Below are 22,912 nucleotides of genomic sequence, written 5' to 3'. Positions count from 1 at the left end.
TTCCTTCAATACCTAATTTATTGAGTTCTTTACATGAAGGGATGTTGAATTTTATCAAAGGCCTTTTCTGTGTCTATTGAGATAATCATGTGGTTTTTGTGTTTAGTTCTGTTTATGTGATAAATTACGTTTATTGATTTGCATATGTTGAACCAGCCTTGCATCCTGGGGATGAAGGTGACTTGATCATGGTGGGTAAGCTTTTTGATGTGCTGCTATATTTGGTTTGACAGTATTTTATTGAGATTTTTGCATAGATGTTCATTAGGGCTATTGGCCTGAAGTTTTTGTTGTTGTTGTTGTTGTTGTTGTATCTCTGTTGTATCTCTGGTATCAGGATGATGCTGGCCTCATAAAATGAGTTAGGGAGGAGTCCCTCCTTTTCAGTTGTTTGGAATAGTTTCAGAAGATATGGTACCAGCTCCTCTTTTTACCTCTGGTAGAATTAAGCTATAAATCCATCTGGATCTGGGCCTTTTTTTAGTTGGTAGGCCATTTATTACTGCCTCAATTTCAGAACTTGTTATTGGTCTATTTAGGGATTCAAATTCTTCCTGGTTCACCCACCCACCTGGGAGGGTGTATGTGTCTAGGAATGTATCCATTTCTTGTAGATTTTCCAGTTTATTTGCATAGAGGTGTTTATAGTATTCTCTGATGGTTGTTTGTATTTCTGTGGGGTCAGTGGTGGTATCCCCCTTATCATTTCTGATTGTTTATTTGAATCTTCTCTTTTTTAAAAATTAGTCTCACTAGCAGCCTATTTTATTGATTCTTTTTAAAAAAATAGCTCCTGGATTCGTTCATGTTTTTGAAGTGATGTTTATGTGTTTATCTCTTTCAGTTCTGCTCTGAGCTTGGTGATGTCTAGTCTTCTGCTAGCTCTGGAGTTTGTTTGCTCTTTGTTCTCTAGTTCATTTAGTTGTGATGTTAGGGTGTTGATTTGAGATCTTTCTTTGATGTGGGCATTTAGTGCTATAAATTTGCCACTTAACACTGCTTTAGCTGTATCCCAGAGATTCTGATACATTGTTGCTTTGTTCTCATTTGTTTCAAAGAACTTCTTGATATCTATCTTAATTTCATTATTTACTCAGGAGTCATTCAGGAGCAGGTTGTTCAGTTTCCATGTAGTTGTGTGGTTTTGAGTGGGCTTTTAAATCTTGAGTTCTAATTTGATTGTACTGTGGTCTGAGAGAGTGTTTGTTATGATTTCAGTTATTTTGCATTTGCTGAGGAGTGTTTTAGTTCCAATTATGTGATCAATTTTAGAGTAAGTGCCATGTGACACTGAGAAAAATTTATATTCTGTTTTGGCTGGCAAGTTCTGTAGATATCTGTCAGGTCCACTTGGTCTAGAGCTGAGTTCAAGTCCTGGATATCTTTGTTAATTTTCTGTCTCAATGATCTGTCTAATACTGACAGTGAGTTATTAAAGTCTCCCTCTATTATTGTGTGGAGGTCTAAGTCTCTTTGTAGGTCTCTAAGAACTTGTTTTATGAATCGCAGTGCTCCTGTATTGGGTACACATATATTTAGGATAGTCAGCTCTTCTTGTTGAATTGAACCCTTTAACATTATGTAATGCCCTTCTTTGTCTGTTTTGACCTTTGTTGATTTAAAGTCTATTTTTTCAGAAACTACAATTGCAACCTCTGCATTTTTCTGCTTTCAAATTTGCTTGATAAATTTTCCTCCTTCCCTTTATTTCGAGTCTATGTGCATCTTTGCATGTGAGATGTGTTTCTTGAATACAGCACACTGATGGGTTCCATCTTTGTATCCAGCTTGCCATTCTGTGTTTTTTAATTGGGGCATTTAGCCTATTTATATTTAAGGTTAATATTGTTATGTGTGAATTTGATCCTGTCATCATGGTGCTGGCTGGTTAATTTTGCAAACTTGTTAATATAGTTGCTTCATAGAGTTGTTGGTCTGTGTACTTCAGTGTGTTTTCGTAGTGGATGATAATGGTTTTTCCTATCTATGTTTAGTGTTTCCTTCAGAAGCTCTTGCAAGGCAGACCTGGTGTTCACAAAATTCCTCAGCAGTTGCTTGTCTAAAAAAGATTTTATTTCTCCTTCACTTATGAAGCTTAGTTTGGCCTGATATGAAATTCTGGGTTGGAATTTCTTCTCTTTCAGAATGTTGAATGTTGGCCCCCAATCTCTTCTGGCTTTTAGGGTTTCCATGGAGAGGTACGCAGTTAGTCTGATGGGTTGCCCTTTGTAGAAGACCTTGCCTTTCTCTCTGGCTGCCCTTAACATTTTTTCCTTGATTTTGACCTTGGAGAATCTGATGATTATGTGTCTTGGAGATAAATCTTCTCAGAATATCTTGCTGGGGTTCTCTGGATTTCCTGAATTTGAAAATTGGCCTGTCTTGCTAGATTGGGGAAGTTCTCCTGGATGGTGTCCTGAAGTATGTTTTCCACCTTGGTTCCATTCTCCCCATCTCTTTCCAGTACTCTAATCAGTCATAGATTTGGTCTCTTTACATAATCCCATAGTTCTCAGAGGTTTTGTTTGTTTTATTTCATTCTTTTTTATCTAATCTTGTTTGTCTGCCTTATTTCTGCAAGATAGTCTTCAAGCTCTGATATTCTCTCTTCTGCTTGATTGATTCAGCTATTGATACTTACGTTTGCATCATGAAGTTCCCGTGCTGTGTTTTTCAGCTCCATCAGGTCATTTATATTCCTCTCTAAACTGGTTATTCGAGTTAACAGCTCCTGTAATCTTTTATCATGGTTCTTAGCTTCTTTGCATTTGTGTTAGAACATAATCCTTTAGCTCAGCGAAATTCATTATTACCCACTTTGTGAAGCCTACTTCTGTTAGTTCATCCATCTCAGCTTCAGCCCCATTCTGTGCCCTTGCTGCAGAAGTGTTGTGATTATTTGGAGGAGAATAGGCATTCCAGCTTTGAGGATTTTCAGTGTTTTTGCATTGGCTTTTCTTCATCTTCATGGATTTATCTACCATTGATCTTTGAGGCTGATAACCTTTGGATGGGGATTTTGTGGGGTCTTTTTTGTTGATGTTGTTGTTTTTGCTTTTTGTTTGCTTGTTTTTCATCTAATAGTCAGGCCGCTCTTATGCAGGTCTGCTGCAGTTTGCTAGGTGTCCACTCCAGAATCTGTTTTCCTGGGTAGGACCAGTGGAGGCTGCAGAATAGCAAAGATTGCTTCCTGCTCTTTCCTCTGGAAGCTTTGTCCCAGAGGGGCACTGACCTGATGCCACCCAGAACTCTCTTGTATGAGGTGTCTGGCAACCCTAGTTGGGAGGTCTCACCCAGTCAGGAGGCATGGGGGTCAAGGAACCACTTGAGGGGGTCATCTGTCCCTTAGTGGAGCTGGTGCACTATGCTGGGGGAATCCCCCTTGTCAGGATCAGCTGATCTCTTCAGAGCTGCCAGGCAGGAAATATTAAGTCCACTGAACCTGAGACCACAGCCACCCCTTCCCCAAGGTGCTCTTTCCCAGGGAAATGAGAGTTCTGTCTGTAAGCCCCTGACTGGTGCTGGACCTCCTGCAGAGAGGCCCTGTCCATGCCCAGTGAGGAGGGATCTAAAGAAGCAGTCTGGCCACAGCTGCTTTGCTGCACTGTGGGGAATTCCACCCAGTCCAACTGTCCTCATCTCCTTAGCACTGTTAGGGGAAAACAGCCTACTAAAGCCACAGAAATGGCAGTCATCCCTCCCCGCTATCCCCTCCCCTGCCCCTGCCTCCTGGGAACTCAGTCATCCCAGGGCAACTCCAGACTGTTGTGCTGGCAGTGGGAATTTCAGGCCAGTGGTTCTCAGCTTGCTGGGCACCGTGGAAGTGGGACCTGCCAAGCAAGACTGCTGGCTCCCTGGCTTCAGCCCCCTTTTCATGTGAGTGGATGGTTCTCCTGTCTCACTGGAGTTCCAGGTGCTGGTGGAGTATGTAAAAACTCCTGCAGCCCAGTGCCTGCCCAAACAGTCACCCAGTTTTGTGCTTGATACCCAGGGCCCTGGTGGTGTAGGCTCACGGGGGAATCTCCTCATCTGTGGATTGCAAAAATCCGTAGGAAAAGTGTAGTACCCCCGCTGGGTAGCACATTCCCTCACCACTTCCCTTGGCATGGGGAGCGAGGTCACCTCACCCACTGCAGTTCCCAGGTGAAGCAACACTCCACCCTGCTTCTGCTCACTGTCCGTGGGTCACACCCACTGCCTAGTCAGTCACAATGAGATGAACTGGGTACCTCAGTTGGAAATGCAGAAATCACCCACCTTCCATGTTGGTCTTGCTGGGAGCTGTAAATTCCAAGATGGCTGTTTCTATTCAGCCATCTTGGCTCCTGTCAGTTGGATGTGTACTTTTTAGTTCCAGAATTAAAGACTTGTACAGTGAGAATCTATAAACATTATCTCTGAAAGTGTTTCTAACACTCAATGTGGAAAGTGGTGGAAAGAGATGAGGAAATGTATACATATATCTATTGGGGTTCATACTTATTTCTTTTTAGGTCATTCTGGTGAAGAACTCTTTATCAAAAATTTTAATCTTGATTTTGAGAAATTACTACTCAGGGAATTTTTCAGTTTTATGAGATTACATTGAAATAAGTTACCATTTTGATTCTTTCATCTGTGTTTGTCCAGTGGAAATCTCGAATACAAGTTTAAGATCTTGACTTAGAGTTTACTGCCCATAGTGAATTTCGAACAGATTTATAAGATGGCAAATAAGTGACTTATGAACCAATTAATTCAAGATACTGGAATATCTATGTGCTATTGTGGTACAGAGATATTTAAGAAACAACCCTCACAAAAAGTGTAAAATCTTGTAGGCCAAATAAAATATATGAAGGATAATCCTAAATTGAAAAAAAAATAGAATATAAATGTATACAACAATTTTTACAATACAACATAAAATAATAGTTACATAGTGTATCAGCGGAGATGACACAAGGAAGTACGTGCCAAATGAACACCATGGATGACAGATATCTTCAGTATTTTGAGTAAGACCAATTTGCATGGTCTGCAAGCATTAAGAAAAAGGTTAATGGATCAGGAGAGATTTGAAATGAATTTTAAAGAATGCATTTGTATATGGAAAAAAAAGGTGAGGATAAAATTTAAGAAAGTAGAATAGAATGTGTCAACAGTGAGAAAATAACACAAGATTTAGGAAGCATAGATGTATCAGTCTATAGCACGGGGAGAATTCAGAAATGTGAAGATGGTTCAGAGAAAGGTAGAAATGACTGAGGTGCAATTAAGAAGGATTTTGAATTTCAGGCTCAAGACTATTAACTTCATTTCTCTGTCTCTGGTTATATATATATAAAACCAGAGTAGGGAAGTTACTGACTAAATTCTTTGCTTACAAAGTCTGAGCATGCAACACAGAATTATTTGGCTACAGGAATTGTCTGGCTATTGTGGTGGAGTGGGGCCCTCTCTGCTCCATACCCAGCTGGCTCTCCAGGCACTTAGAAACTGATTTTCTTATTACTGTTGTTCAGGCTTATTGTAACAAGGTCCTGATCTAATTAAGATCAATGAATATGAAAGAGATTAGAGACATATTACAAAATAAGTGTTAAGATTTGGTGACTGACTAGTACTTACAGGGACTGACTATTCTCTCTATATTAATATAGGAACTTGAATGAGAAGGTGAAGGATTCAAATGTGATTTAACTGTTCCAAACTTTCATAACTGCAACAGAGATGTAAAAACAAAAGAGGTTAAATGGAGGGAAGATGAGTTTAGTTTTACAGATAGTAGACGTGCCTAGATGTGTGAATGAAGTTGGTCCCTTTAAGACTATCTCTGGCTTGTTGGCCTTGACTAAATCCGAATGTTTAAAACCAAATAAAGTTGTTGCTTTTTCTTCAAGATGGCAGATTAGAGGCTCTTAGCATGCCTTGGCCACTTGGAAAAAGCAAGATAGTGCATAAAGATCAACTCTCTGAGCGTTAATTCAAGAAGGAATATGAGAATCCACCAGAATGTGAAGGACATTCCAATTCCCAGGGAAGAGAATGCAGGCTAACAGCCTCCATGATGGCATCTGGGTGTTAAAAATGAGTGAAACTCCAGTACACAGGAGAGTCAGAAAGGCTCCCTCTGTGATTTACCTTTCCACTAGGGATCTGAGCAACCCAGGCTGAAGGAGCACTCTTTGTTTCCCCCAAGCCCTGGAGCTAACTTGGAAAGAGGCATAGAGATACTGTGAGGGAAAGACACTGGGAAAAGCTGCAGGTACTTTCTTAGACTCAGCACTGAGAGCAGGAGGCCATTTTTAATCTGGGTGCACACAAACTCAGCCATTCTTTGGTGACCCAGCAACGTGTCTGCACAGGCACGTTAGTCTCAGACCAGAAATTAGAGTACTGCTTTGCTTTCTATGGAGCAGGATATGTGCCTCTACAGCCAGAAATGTGGAAAGTGCTTAATTAGTAGGTGCTGGAATTGTATTCTCCCTCATCACAGGCCGGGGGCAGGAGCAGAGCTACCACAGTCCAGCTTCTCCTGGGTGATGAGACTTGCAATCAGGATCAGCTTGGCAACCTGGGACTAGTTGCATCTATCTATGCTGGGTGCCCCATCCTCATCTCCTGAGACTGTGGTGCAGCAGGACCCTCTGCACTCCACCCCCAGATAGAAATCCAGTCATTCAGAGTACCCACTTGCCTGGACCAGCAGCCTAAGCTGGCCTTCTCTTTATAGATATACATTGTGGTACAGTGGGGCCCTCTCTGCTCCACACCCAGCCAGTTCTCCAGGCATTCAAAATACACCCTCACCTGGATTAGCAGCCTGAGTTGTACTACCCTTCCCATGCATAGATCATGATGCAGTAGGGCTCTCACTACTCTGCACATAGGCAGATCTCCAGGCATTTGGAGCACCCACTCACCTGGAACAGCAGCCTGATCCACCCTACCTTTCTTGTGCAGAGATCTTGTTGTTTGGGGGTTCACTTTGCTCCATGCAAAGGCAGATCTTCAGACATCTGGAACACCCAATCACCTAGAGTTGGAGTTTAAGCCACCCTCCATCACCTTGCAGAGAACTTAGGAATGAGGATGTTTCCTGCTCCCTGTCTAGGCACACCTCTGGGTACCTAGAGGCTGCCTATTGGATTCTCCCTCAGTTCTAGTGCTTATTCTGGCCACTGAGGGACCTATAGGTGGACCTGCCAGAGTGTCCTGCCCATCTAGAGGGAACTCAGACTGTATACTCCAGGAATCATCCTATTGCATAAAGCAACAAAGAGCTTCTCCCAGTAAACAAGAATCAAGTGTATACCCAGCAACGTTGGCCACAGCTGGCTGCTACGCATAAGTGGCATCTATTGGCTTGTAGGTTGAATTGCACAGCCTAATAGAAAACCTGCTGACAGAGGTGCATAGCGCTATAGAACCAAAACCAAAAGACCCTACACACCATTCTCTACAATCACACTCCTAGGGAGGGGATTAGGGAAATGGAAAGATATATATATATGGAAATATATATATATATTATATATATATGGAAATATTTATATTATATATATTATATATATGGATATATATTATATATATTATATATATGGCAAAGAAATAAAAAGAAAAAATCCTACCTGCATGAAAATATTTACAAAATTTAGAGTCGCCAGCATCTCCAGATGAGAAGAAACTAATCCTACTGAAACTATTACAAAATATCAAAGTGGAAAGACTCCTCCCAAACTAATTCTACAAAGCCAACATCACCCTGATACCAAAACCTTGCAAAGACACAATGAAAAAAGAAAACAACAGGCCAATATCCTTGATGAACATAAATACTAAAATCCTCAACAAAATACTAGCAAACTGAATCCAGCAGCACATCAAAAAGTTAATTCACCATGATCAAGTAAGGCTTTATTCCTGGGATGCAAGTTTGGTTCAACATATACAAATCAATAAAGTAATTTACCACATAAGTTGAATTAAAAACAAAAACATTATGATCATCTCAATAGATATGGAAAAACCTTTTGATAAAATCCAACATCACTTCATGATAAAAATGTTCAAGAAACTGGGCATAAAATGAATATACCTCAAAATAATGAGAGCCATTTATGACAGACCCACAGCCAGCATCATACTGAATGAGCGAAACTGGAAGCATTCCCCTTTAGAACTGGAAGAAGATGAGCATGCCCGTTCTGACTACTATTCAACATAGTATTGGAAGTCCTTGCCATAGCAATCAGGTGAGAGAAAGAAATAAAAGGCATCCAAACAGGAAGATGTCAAAAAGAAGTCATTGTCCCTTTGCTGACAATATGATTGTATACCTAGAAAACCCTAAAGACCCTACCAAAAGGCTTCTAGAACTCATAAGCAGTAAAATTTCACGGTACAAAATTAATGTACAAAATTCAGCAGCAATTCTGTATACCAAGAATGTTCACGCTGAAAGCCCAATCAAGAATGCAGTTCCATTTCCAATAGTCACAAAATAATAAAGTATCTAAGAATGCCTCTAACCAGGAGGTGAAAGATCTCTACAGGGAGAACTACAAAACACTGCTGAAAGAAATCATAGATGACACAGACAAATGGAAAAATATTCTGTGCTCATGGATTGAAAGAATCAATGTCGATTAAATGGCCGTATGGCTCAAAGCAATCTACATATTCAACGCTATTTCTATAAAGTTACCAATGTCATTTTTTACAGAATTAGAAAAAGAACTATTTTAAAATTCATACAGAACCAAAGAAGAACTGAAACAGTCTAAGCAATTCTAACCAAAAAGAACAAAGCTGGAGGCATCATTGTACCTGTCTTTATACTACATGGCTACAGTAACTAAAACAGCATGGTCCTGGTACAAAAATGGATATATAGATCAATGGAACAGAATGGAGAACCTAGAAGTAAAACCTCACACCTGCATCCATCTCATTTTTGTCAAAGTCAACAAACATAAGCAATGGGGAAAGCATTCCCTATTCAGTAAATGGTGCTGAGACAGCTAGCTAGCCATAGGCAGAAGATTGAAATTGGACCCCTCCCTTTCACAGTATACAAAAATTAACTTAAAATAGACTAATGATTTAAATGTAAGACCTCAAACTATAAGAATCCTAAAAGAGAACCTAGGAAACACCATTCTGGGTATCAGTCTTGGGAGAGAATTTGTGACTAAGTCCTGAAAAGCAATTACAACAAAACAAAACATTGACAAGTGGGATTTAATTAAACTAAAAGTCTTTTGGACAGCAAAAGAAACTATCAACAGAGTAAACAGGCAACCTACAGAATGGGAGAAAATATTCACAAACTATGCATCTGACAAAAGCCTAACATCCCGAATCTATAAGGAACTTAAAAAAATTTACAAGCTTAAAACAACCCTATTAAGAAGTGGGCAAAAGACATAAACACTTTTCAAAAGAAAACATACACATGGCCAACAAGCATGTGAAAAAATGTTCAACATCACTAATCATTAGAGAAATGCAAATGAAAACCACAATGAGATAGCATCTCATACCAGTCAGAATGGCTATTACTAAAAAGCCAAAAACAACAGATGCTGACAACTCTGCAGAGAAAAGAGAATTGTTATACACTGTTGGTGGGAATGTAAATTAGTTTAGCCACTATGGAAAGCAGTTTTGAGATTTGTCTAATAACTGAGAGCTGAACTAGCATTCAACCCAGCAATCCTGTTACTGGATATATATCCAAAAGAAAATAAATCATTCTACCAAAAAGACAATGCACTCATTTGTTCATCACAGCATTATTCGCAATAGCAAAGACATAGAATCAATCTAGGTGTCCATCAGTGGTGGACTGGATAAAGAAAATGTGGTGCATATACACCATGAAATACTATACTGCCATAAAAAAGAATGAAATCAAATTATCTGCAGCAACATGGATGCAACTGGAAGCCATTATCCTAAGTAGGTTAGCACAGGAACAGAAAACCAAATATTTCATGTTCTCACTTATAAGTGGGAGCTAAACAATGGGTACTCATGGACATAAAGATGGCATCAATAGACACTAGGGATTACTATAGGGAGGAGAGAGGGAGGGGGCCAAAGGTTAAAAAACTAACCATTATGTACTATGCTCAATACCTGGGTGACAGAAGCAATCATACCCCAAACCTCAGCATTACGCCATATACCTGTATAACAAACCTGCATATGCATTCCCTGAATCTAAAATGAAAGTCAAAATTATAAAAAAGAAAGAAAGAATCCAAACAGATTGGGGACAGAGGGAAGGCTAATTAAAAGTTTTATTTTGGAACATCTTTACTTTCTTATCATTCTGTTACAGTAGGTAGCCTCTCAGGTATGAGCAGGGCAAAAAAGGGCTCTCCCCTCCTGCCCACGCCCTCCCCGCCCCTCCCGCAACACACCAGGAGTGTTGGGTGACCATCAGGTGATGGTCAAGCAGTTGTTAACTGTTTATCTAAAGTAATAACTGCTCACAGCCAGTGCCAGAGAAAGGCAGTCTCCTAATAGAAAACACCTTAAACTGATCAGCAGCTTCCCGATAAAATCTCAGGAGTGGGGAGAAGTAATGCAGTATCTTGGAAGTATGCCAGCGTATAAAAACCCAAGTCCATAAGTCAAGCTGCGCACTTGGTTTCTCAAGTCACCCGCTTGGCCTTTATCCAAGTTGTACTTTTCTTCTTTTCTTTCCTTCCTTTCCTTACTGTCCTAAAGCTTTTTAATAAAACTTTCACTCCTGTTCTGAAATTTGCCTTGGTCTGTCCTTCTGCCTTATGCTTCTCAGTCAAATTATTTTGTCTGAGGAGGCAAGAATTGAAGTTGCTGCGGACCAGTACAGATTTGCCACCAGTAACTTGGATACCTTCCACTAATAACAGTTCTTTTACTTTTCAAATCATTTCTGAGGATCCTCTGTACCAGGCATCATTTTCACTGCTTGTACTGTATCAGATCTCTTCCATCTTGAAGCTCCTGTGGATGCCTCCTTTATCCCTTCCAGCTCTATGTCTGATCATACAAATGTGTCCCTTTTCTTCCGTAGCCTTTCTGCTTTGGCATTTTAATTTACTGTTGTGAATGTATTTCCTTGTTTGTGGTATATCAACTTCTCAATGGGTACATTTTAGTTTTATCTATCATGCTTCTCCCATTCTGCATAGGATTCTGCAGGCCCAGACCTCCCTTCCTTACTCTCAATGCCAGGATGGGAGTCTAGGAAGGACAGATTTGGGAAATTTGTACATTTGGCAAGGAGCTCAGGGCAAGGTTAAGTCTAAAGCTGTTTAGTTAAGAGTTAAGCACTTAAAGGAGATGATCAAAGGAGAAAGTGTAGAGGAAAAGATTATTTCTTATCAAATAGTCATGTTTAAGGAATATGAGAAAAAATAGGTGAACAGGAAGCTAGAGAAAGTTTTTAAAAGAACATTTCAAGGAAGGGCTGTCTACAATGTTTTTTAGTATAAAAAGTTAAAGTAGGAGAACGATACAAGGTTATTGAGCTCTGTCACTAGGATATGCTTAGTGGTCTTTTTTATAAAACAGATATATGGAGGTACAATTTAAATGCAATAAAATCCACTCATTTACAGTGTATAAGTGAATGACTTTTGACAAACACACACATCCATTTAACCACCACCCCAAACACTGTATAGAAATCTTCATCTTTCCAGAAAGTTCATTCGTGCCCCCTCTGCAGACAAGATTCCTTTAACTCACTCCCACAACTCCAGTATGATTTTAGTTTTACCATTGTAACATTTCAAATAAATGAAATTATGCCACTTGTACTCCTTTGTGCCCAACTTTTTCAGACTCAGGAAAATGTCTGTAATATTCATCCATGCTGTTTCATATATCAGTAGTTTGTTCATTTTTATTGATCAATACCATTCCCTTGTATAATATTGCACAATTTATTTAGCCTTTAATGGAAATTTGAGATTTTTTCAATTTTTGACTATCATCTAGAAAGCTATTATGAACATTCACCTACAATTCTTTTTGTGGACATATTTTTATTTGTCATGGGGAAATATAAAGAAGAGGAATGCTGAGTAATATGGTAAGTTTGACTTTTATAAGAAATTGCCAAATTGTTTTCCAAAGTGTTTAAACAATTTTACATTTCCACTAGCAATGTATACATTCCAGTTGTTCTATATCCTCTCTGATACTGGGCATTGCAAACCTTTATAATTTTAGGCATTATAGTGTGTGTGTGAAGTTGTATTGAACTGTTAGTTAAATTTGCATTTTCTTGATGACTATGACTAATGATGTTAAGCATCTTTTCACATTGCAATAGTCATTTGTATATTGTCTTTTGTGAAGAGTCCAAGTCTTATGCCTATTTTCTGAATATTAAGTTGTGAATTTTCTCTGCACATTCTGGGTAGAGTTATTGGTCAGGGATTCTATGCCATATGTCAGAGGGGCCTCCCACGTGGGTTTCTGAGGCTCTTCTCTGCATTGCTCTGTCTTCTTGAGTTCCTGCCCTCTTCCAGATGTTTCCACTGTCCACGAAACTCATATTTACTTTTCAACTCAGCGGGATTACTGTGCTCTGTTTTTCTCCCAGATCTCTTTATTGCAGTTGGGAAACTGTCCCTTGGCAGAGAGCTTGGTGATTGTGGGACTCCACCTTATCAATTTCCCTTTTCTCAGAAATAAAAACCTTGAACTGCCCATTTTTCAAAGTCCGAAATCAGTTGTCTCATATTTTAAAATCCAGATTTAGAGTTGCTTATAACTGGAGAACTAATTCCATATCAGTTACTCCTTCATGGATGGTAGTTGATATACTGCTTAGTGGGATGTAAGAATGAATTTTTCATGGAGAGAACAAAAATCAGATTACAGCCAGGTAAAAAGTTTAAAAAATGATAGCGGATTTGTTTATTCATTTATTCAATAATTATTTAAGGCACTTAATATTGTTCTCTGGAAAGAACTTCATGGGGAAGATAGATAGGAAAACATAAATGTGATAACAGCAGAGTGCAATGTGATCCATTCTTATAAAGAAAAATGAAAAGTGCTATAGCTGCACTTAAATGTCTGAAAGAGCTGAGTATTCTGCACAGGCAAGGAACCTTGTAAGATGGATCTTAATATTTGTATATAAATTGTAATTTGAAGAAGAGATCAGATGAGGATATTGCAGCTGCCAGTATAAACAGTTCATTCAAAAAATTGCTAGTGAAAGCAAAATTTGATATAGAATAATAGCTATAGGAAGTGGTCAGGCAAGGTAGTGGGGAGACCTGTGAGTATACAAGGCAAGTAAAAAAAAAAAATTGTATTGAAGTTGCAGATTTTGAAGAGAAGAAAATGGCAGTAAGTGAACACCAAACAGCGGCATTGCACATTGACTAAAGTTAGAGTAGAAGCAGTTTTTAGCCACTTCTGACTCTGATAGTCCATGTGTATTATTCTAGATATTTGGTGATAAGTGTCTCCAACAGTTTAAGGTCCAATGAAAATGTGATAACTCTAATGTCAGTGAAAGGTGTTTTTATTTTTCTCATGTATAACAAAAGCTGAAGAGATCTTTGTTTTCCATGAAAGATTAAAGATGCTTTATGTTCATCATGAAAGAGTCTTTGCATGGAGGACAAATTATTTTTAACCTCAAGAGCACTGACTTACGTTACACTTTGGAAAGAAAATCAAGATGTTAAAAGGGATAACAATGTGAAAAGGAAATATGCGTTCAGCAGTTTTTCCTAAGCGTTCTGAGTTGAGATAAAGGGATGATAGAATAATTGGGGTAACGTACATAAGGGAAGTGCGTATACAAAGCAGAAGAAAAGGAAGGACTCTTGTGATAAAATGTTGAATTATTGGAGCTGGGTGAATAAATTATATAAGGATCAAATTAATTGAGCAGTAAGAGTTGAAAGTTTATAAACATAGTCTTTCTATTTCATTTGCCCACACAAACAACTAGTTGATATTTTTTCTCAAATGGAAGTTTCATGTTGCAGAGTCTCAGCAAACCTCAACTCTGGCTTGGAGCCAGGAGGATCTTGTCTTTTATGCATTAATTCTGGGCAAGGAAGTTGGAGTCAGGGGCATGTTTAGAGAGGATGAAAGTCTCGCCGAGCTTAATTCTTAATATACTCACACTGGCCATTTGTGCACAGGCTTCACAAGGAGGAGCTCCCTCGATTTATGTTTGGAATTTTAGGTGAAAAATATCTTATATAACATCCTACCAATACATTAATTTATTAAATAAGAAATCTGAGACCTAAAGACTGAATCGTTTTAGCTAAAGATGTGCAGCTAGTTATCAGTTCAGTCAAGAAAATACAGACACCTAGTTCAAGCTGTCTTTTGATTATATCGTGCTGTCACCCTAAACTGAGTAAAATTCTTAAAAATTGAAAGTTTTAACTTATGCCATGCTTGCAATGAAATAAAAAGAGTAACATGAACCATTGAATTTTGGTTCAGTCTTGTGCTACTTAGGATGTCATGTCTTTTACAGATTTTAGTGCAAATTTAAGTTCATAGTACGTGATTCCCATTACTTTACCATATGTTACATATTCAACCTAAACCATAGGAGTGCTATGGAAATTAATTAGTATTCACAAAATAGGTTGAGAGTGGCACAGTCAAGAAAAATATAAAAGGAATCATTACTATTCTTGTTTTCACCAAATTTAATGAAGCAAAACAAATGTTTTGACTGTAACAGTGACTGCTTGTTTGTTAAATGTGTATCAAAACCTTCTTATTTCTAAAGGGAGGGCCAACATGCCCTTATCAAGATATTTGGATAGGAGATCAATATGCAATTTTTACTAGATTGTTCTTTTGGTCTTTTGACACGTGTGTGTGTGTGTGTGTGTGTGTGTGTGTATGTTTATGAACTAAAGAGGAAAGATGGACTGTAACATACAAAAAATAGTTATAGCAAGTATATGTGTTCAGAGTATGGTCAAAGCAAACTAAAAGACATAGGATACCAGCACTGATATTATGAAGGAGCATTCAAAATGTAAAAACAAGCAAAACATTCAGGATGCCCTGAAATATATTTTTAGTACTGTTTCTCTTTATTTTGCCATACTTTTAAAATATAAAAACAGCCTTCACAGCTTATACTCCATAACCAGGGAGATTTAGTTCAAGTCTCAGTTCTCCTACCTACCTGTTCCATAGTCTTAGACAAGTTATATAATTTATTTAAGCCTTGATTTCCTCATCTATGAAATCAAGATAATCCCATTTTATAAGATTGTTGTGGGGATTAAAAAAATGTGGCATCAAAAATTTTTAGCTTAGCTTTATGTCTGGCACATATTTTTAGTGCTCATAAAAAGGTCATATATATATATATATATACACACACATATATACACACACACACACATATATATGAGAGAGTCGAACATTGTAGAATAGACTGAACACTTTTATTTATAAATGAAACATGCCGTTTTTACAAGAGATTGTGTTTCTAGAGGAAGATATTATAAGGCTTCATTTAAAAGATATTTAAAAGATTGCAGTTTAAATGAAGATACCAAAAATATTTACCATCTCTGTGGGTTGGCATTGAAACAAAACACAAGAGGATTATTTCTCTGTTCCCTCAAGGTCAATTGAAATGAGGACATCACACTGTTCTCATTGAGGCGCTGAGCATATTTTGTGTCTCCCATTTAAGATCAGTGATTGCAACTATAATCCAGCCCAATAGAGTCCTTAGAGTCAAAAGGACTGCAAGTAAGCACTTTGGTGGAGTTTCATGGACAACTTTGCTGTGCTTCTGCAACCTTCAGTCGATTTGGGACATGCCAGGATTAGAATCACTGAGGCACATCGGACTGAGTGGATTTTATGATGAGTACAGCTTGAATACTATAGTGAGAACATTAATCACTCTTCGCATGAGACTCCAATTTTCAGAAATGGAAGGTAGAAAATGAGGTTATTATGAGGATGAAGGAGACCTGCTTTTATTTTTTTCAGCAAGAGAAACTCATGCTGGATTTAAGGAAGAACTTCAATGCATGAGTAGTTGGATATTATTTACATTGAAAGAGAGCATCTCTTTGAAGGGAATATTTAAAATATATTTCAAAGTTATTTTTAAGAGATTCAGAATCTGTTTAGTAATACATGGGTCAACTGTTCTTTCTGCCTTTTTTTCCTTCATTTTTTCCTATGTTTAGTTCACGATGCTATGTTTTTCAACTTTGCTTGAAGTTTTATTTTGGCTTCTCGGGTTCATTTTTATTTGTTACAGAATTAAATCATAAATGATTATTTTATTTTAGCTTGTACGTTTTTTGAAGATTTGTTCTATAATTTTCTGACAGATTTCTCAGCCTCTCTATTAAGGAAACTAAGAGTATTAGCACTAATAAAGCAGAATTTTTTTGCTTATTCTGAACATCAAAATTTACTACTTTGTATAGAATGAGTAATGAACTTCTGTTTGTTCTCTTTAGGGGTGAATAAAGGCATTTACTTTAGCTACCCATGTCGACGTCACAGCTGTGCCGTAGTAAACATCCCAGCACCTTGTGTCAACAAAATGATTTCACACATCCAAGATGTGGAGTCCAAAATACAGGAGCATTTGAAAAGGGTAAGAGACTAATTTAAAATGCTGATATTTTGGTAAGCTTTATCGACCCTCTAAGGATTGGTTATTTAAAGAACCCAGGAAACTCTGGACTTTTTAAATGATAATTGGAATGCTTTTTAAGAATCTTTGCTCAGTTGCATAATTTACTAGTCTAGACATGTTTTTGATAGTCTCACTCCAGAAGGGTGAAACGACCTTATTAAATCGATGTTTTTTTCCCTACCTGTTTGTTCTTTATCCAGAGGCAATCATGCTAAGTAGTAATTTCCATAAGCCAACTTCACTAGTAAATTAAGTAGTATTTACATACTTTTTGGGACACTAAACTGATTAGATGATTAAATTGGTGTATAAAAGGACAGTGTGCCCTTTTTAATGAGTTGTTTTATTCTAAAGAAATGCTTAATAGTTCTATTGAAAAGGAATATAATGATTCTATGTCTTTTTAACCTGTTAAAAGTTTGCCTTTATTATTCTGAAGGGAGTTCAATCTTGAAAGGCAATTATTTTCAAAGGATGATTTAAGAATGACAAAAAATACCACTTCTCATACCTTTTATTAAGATTATATTTCTGAACAACTAATGCAGAATTAGACTGCTCAAATGGGAGATCAATTTTCCAGAGACCTGTGCTATTTTTTTTTTCTCTCCACTGTTAATGGATCTGGCTCAGCAAACATTTTGATGGGCCACTTACAATTCTCAGTCTAGGATGTCACCTCTTTTGTTAGAGATCATTAGAGTACAGTCTTCAAGATTGCAGGCTTTAGAGTGACCTTAGATGGGAATGAAGAGATAGTGATACTATATTAGAACAAGTACCAGCAAATGATATGCACTCAATATATATTTGTCACTGTTGCTTCTATATTATTTATATCATTCTATATCAGCATTGTGTTACCTTTGTTGTTTCTATATTTCTCCAAATCAGATTACCCCTTCAGGAAATGCTTTATAGGTCACAGGACTGATGGTGTCCTGGGCTTTGAAGACTATGGCAAGGAAATAAAGAGCAGAAATTAATATTTATTGCTATGATATGCTATATACTTCCTATGAGTTTTAATTAACAATTACCCATGTTGTTAAAAATGATAAAAATCATAGGCATTTTAATAAATAATTATAACAACTACCACTTATTAAAATGGTATAATGGTATTTTAATAAATAATTAAAACAGGTACTTTAATAAATAATTATAACAGCTACCGTTGATTAAAAAACTAATATAAGTCAGACATTATGTTTTACTACATCATTGCTCTTAGACCTTACAAAACTATTGAATGGTTATTGTTATACCTAATTGATAGATAGGGAAATAGTAGTTTAAAACAATTCAGCAACTTGTTCAAGCTCACAAGGCAGAATTGGGATTCACACACCCTCTGTCTGTTTTCAAAGCCCATATTCTTTCCTGAATCCGACTTGGTGCTCTGAACAGTTGATAAACCGTTAGATACTATGGATAATAGGGCAGGTAAAATATTACCTTAGATAAAATAGTTTACAAAATAAGCCAAGATATTTATATCTTATCTTTAAAAAAACTGAAAAAAAGAGCTATTCTCATGTAAATATATTGAAAAACCTCAAAAAAGGAGAAGCACCAGAGCTGACTTCTTTACTCTTGTTTTCTGGGGCCTAGATTAGTGCCAGATAAATAGTAGGCACTCAATAACTGTCTGTTGAATAAAAAAGTAAATGAAGATCTAAAACAGAACCTTTCTATTCTGCATACATCTGAGGCACCTATCCACTCCATATGGTAATGGTGATTTATGTACCTAACCTCTCCTATTTTCTAGGCATTTAATAAATATTTATTGTTTTGCCCTTTATAGAAATTCTACTGTACAGATGAGAATTCTAGGGCATAGAGAAGTCAAATACCTTATATGTACACATCACACAGGTAGTGAGCACTACAGTTGGAATTTGTACTTAGTTCCATCTGACTCCAAAGTCCATTCAACCTCTGTTTTATATCCTTGGAGAGAACTTAATTCTTATTTCAGAGAATATTAGTTGGTATTTTGAGAAGAAACACACAATAACAATGATAGAAAAGTACACTTCAAGACAAAAATTTCAATAATGATAATTCTTTGTTTATAAATAAATAAATACGAGTTTTATCTGAAAGGAGATTCATTATGAAATAAACGCTAATGACAAACTTTCTGTTAATTTTCAAGGTTATTTTGTAGATTTTCTATTTTCTATATTTAAAAATTATTTTGTTTTATTATTGACTGTGCAGTTAGATTTGCTAGTGTTGAACTGGTAAATAGAACATAAGTAGTATGTTTGGTGCAATGATGAGGACTCTCCATTAGATATTTAGTTCAAATCTATGCAGTATTTGAACTAATATTTTAAGAATGAACTGGTGGCCAGCTATCTTTTTGAAAGATGAAAAATTTTTTTCTGACTAACCTATCACAATAAGAAAAAAATCTTCCCATTATCACATGGAAAAAGTGATAATATTACCAAAAAATGTTGGTAATATTAGACAACCTTACATTGACATAGGAACTTAAATTTCCTCAAAAATAAAATTAAGCAGGCACAACTGGAAAGAACTCTTTAAAAGATAGCTTCTGATATTTTGAAATCAAAGCTAATAGCATCTAATTTTTCCAAATAAGTAAATAAAGATCATAATTCAGAATTAACCTAAGCATAAGTCCTCACGTCACATAAAATGAGTTATGTGTGTAAGAAATATTTAAAATGGCAATCCTCCATCTATTCTCTATATTCATGAGTTCAATTGTTTGGATTTTTAGATCCCACAAGAAAGTGAGAACATGTGATGCTTGTCTTTCTGTGCCTGCTTCTTTCACATTGCATGCCTGGATCAAAACATCACACGTTCCCCATAAATATATACACCTACTATGTACCCACAAAAATTACAAATGGAGAAAAATTTTAAAATATTTAAAATGAATAATTACCTGCAGAAAATACTAAATATGAATGTGCGCTGGGTGCATTTTTCCTCCAGAATGCCTGAGGGAAATGCAATGCAGAAAAGGGATATTTCTTCTCAACATTTTTGCCACTTAACATTTTACCCAGTAAAGTTGTCAACTGACTGTAACTTTGAGAGGAAGTGGAACATTTTTCTGTCTGTAAATGTATCTGTATATACATATATGTGAATATATATTCATTCATCACCTACAGTCCCAGGCCCGTCTGATAACGTATCTGGTGCTGGGAGAACAACAGGACCACCCTTTCACCAGTTTCCAGGGGTTAGGCAGAGGGCAAAGCAAGGCAGAGGAACAATGCTTGGTGATGATCAGCTGGAGCCTTCACCCCAATTACATATAATATGTAGTCATCTGTGATTATCGTTAATGGTTATACAACTCTGTAAATACATTAAAAACCACGGATTTGTATACATTGGTGAACTCTAAGCTATGTAAATTATCTCACTAAAGCTATTATTATATCTGTATATATACATCTGCATCATGAATTGCACAAAATTCTTATTTTGAGTTGTAGATCATCTGAATTCCTTTGGGTTTTAATGTTAGAGGTCAAAGCAAGCAACTGGTTTAATTATCTCTCTAAATTACCCATATCTCATGTCTTATGACTCTAATTGTTACAAAAGTTTGGTGCAATGATGAGGAAGGACAGGCTGGCCAATGAAGGGCCCAGCAACAAGCAAAAGAGAAAGGGGTATTTGCCAAGTGTAAGTTTATTTAAACCCCTCCTGCTGAGGTCTCACTATGCTGGCCCTGCTCGTCTTGAACTGCTGGCCTCAAACAATCCTCCCTCCTCAGCCTCCCAAAAGGTTAGGATTACAGGCATGAGCCACCACGTGAGGCCCATTAGATAAAATTCTATAAGTAATTATAAAGCTTACATCTACCCTGGGTATAACGTACACTGAATGAGTAAAAGATCAGTCTTTTACAATTTTCTGTCCGCAGTGATTTCCAATGTAGTCAGAACACTCTGGACGCCTGTGGTTAGCAGCAATGCATCTGCCACGGACTTTTCTATCCACTCCAGTTTAAGTGCAATTTGAATCTCCACTGAAAAACTCTTCAGAGTGGAGTTACTATGAGAATTTTCCCCATATTTTGTTTTTGCAAAGAATCTGGAAACATCACACAATGATAAAAATAATCACCTGAATATCTTCTCATACAAATAAAAGACTCTTGTTTTATTTTTTTCCTCTACCTTATTCTCTTAGACTGCCTAGACTGTAAATAGTTTTATTTAATTTAGAGTGAGCACTACAGAATTAAAATTTTCCTCTTCATTTAATCAATATCAGTCATTAGGATGCTACTGTAACTTAAAAGAATAACACAGAGAGAAAGCATTTAAAAAACATTCTTTAAAATGTTAACAATATATTGTACAAAATTAATAACATCAACTATGATAATAAAGCTAATATTTATAAAATGTTTACCAAATATAGACTTATTAAACACTTAATATGCATAATTTCATTGAATTCTTATTAAAACCTTATTAGATAGAAACTGCCATTATTTCCAGTTACAGATGAGGAAAATGATTTCAGAGGCTGATTTCTCCTGAGATCCAATGTCAGTGGCAGAGCCAGCATCCAGACCAGGTGTATCCGAGCTCTAAGCACATCCGGTTCAGCACTGTGCCATGACATCGTGTCCTTGACAATGTGTCAGCTATTAAGACCAAAGACATGAATGTTAAAATGTTTGTCATTCTCATTGGAAAACTTGGCTCTTTTTATACCACTTCATATCTATTTTTTAACTCTGAAACCTAACATTTAACACCTGACTCTTTACTAAGTTTCTTATACTTTGAGTTCTCTCATTCTATTAGTTCTATTGTATTTAACTTGAAACTTATGAGCACTTCAAATGCTGATATATCTGGTTTCCTATTCTGTGGTTCCTATTTTCCTTTAGTTTCTTGCCTAATCAATTAATCTCTCTAAACATTCATCAATTGGAGTATTTGGTCCTTTACTTTTTATCCTGTCATCCTTCTAGTCTGACAAAATGCCAACCCCAAATATCTCTGATGGTCTGCCATCCCCACTCCCACCCCTGGTCTGCTGAATGGTACTGGAGAACATTACACAAAATTTAAGATGTTACGTAACCATAGTCTCCACCCTCAGTTGTACATTGTATAGTGCTCTGAAATTATTGTTTGTCAATTGAAATTTTTCTAGTAGTCTGTGGTGGCTACTCCAATGTTTTTTTGTTCAAACCTCTAAATCTTCTACCTTACAGCTCATTTCTTTCTTTGCAAAAAAAAAAAAAAAAAAAAAAAAAAAAAAAAGGAGCGACAACAGAAATGCTTCAAACTGTTGTTATCTCACCTATGGACATCCCTGAACACAAATATTGTTCTTTTTGTCCCCCACCCACCTAGAGCTGTTCCCCTCACTGCATTGCATATTCTACCTTTGCAAGGATCTTGCTCCGTCAGTTGTGTCTTCTCTCAGCATTCCGTCTTTAAAAATCTCCTTTTTTTCTTAGCTCCTGTACACATTGAAGATACTGATGTATCTCCTATTTTTAAGAACATTTTAAAATTCTATACAGACCTTTAAATATCTCCCCTTGTCTTTCTTTCTCCATTCCACATAGCATCTGAAAGTTGCCTATATTTAGTATCTAATTCCACACCTCCTAATCACTCATTTATTCTTTGCAGTCTAGAATTTTTCCCCATTCTAATGAAAATATTTTGAGCAAAGTAACCATTTATCTTTTTTTCTTTTACCTGTTGGTACACATGCACATACGTACATATACACATGTACTCCAACATTTTGTGGCTAGAACACAAGCATTTATGTGGTTACCATTCAGCAATTTGTTCTGGACTCAGCTGGGCAGTTTTGCTGGTTCTTGCCTGGGACCAATCATGTGGATACACACATCTGGTAGCACAACTGGGAATAATGATTAAAATGGTCTCACTCACATGGTTGTTGGCTGTTAGAGCATATTTCAAGAGGACGAATCTCAACAGACAAGTGCTTAACAAAGCTTTACCTGTGTCATGTATGCTGAAGTCCCGCTGACCAAAGCAAAGCACATAGTCAATCCCACTGTTAATGCAGGAGAGTACTAGAAAAGATGTGGATCCAGAAGACAAGATTCTATGCGGACAATTTAGGTAGCAATCTATCAGTCCATTGCCACATGATTAATACTGCTCCCCAAATGCAAACTACAATGACCTTTTCTTAAAACAGTTTTATATCTTTCTGGTATCATGAATATCCATAATTACA

The 22,912-nt window shown here is 36.9% G+C and overlaps 1 protein-coding gene across 3 annotated transcripts in view; it reads left to right on the top strand.

Annotated features, from left to right (window-relative positions):
- The window catches only part of CCDC178 (coiled-coil domain containing 178), a 503,460-nt gene that overhangs the window by 54,490 nt on the left and 426,058 nt on the right, over positions 1-22,912 (top strand). For all 3 annotated transcript variants that reach the window (XM_034943399.2, XM_057300489.1, XM_055102765.1), the window contains exon 6: positions 16,479-16,618. In XM_034943399.2, coding sequence (XP_034799290.1) covers positions 16,479-16,618 — 140 coding nt within the window. The remainder of the gene's footprint in view (positions 1-16,478; positions 16,619-22,912) is intronic.

This window comes from Pan paniscus, chromosome 17 (genome assembly GCF_029289425.2).
Source record: "Pan paniscus chromosome 17, NHGRI_mPanPan1-v2.0_pri, whole genome shotgun sequence".
Classification (NCBI taxonomy): domain Eukaryota; kingdom Metazoa; phylum Chordata; class Mammalia; order Primates; family Hominidae; genus Pan; species Pan paniscus.
The sequence above is the reverse complement of the archived record's forward strand: the minus strand, read 5'-3'. Positions and strand labels throughout refer to the sequence as shown.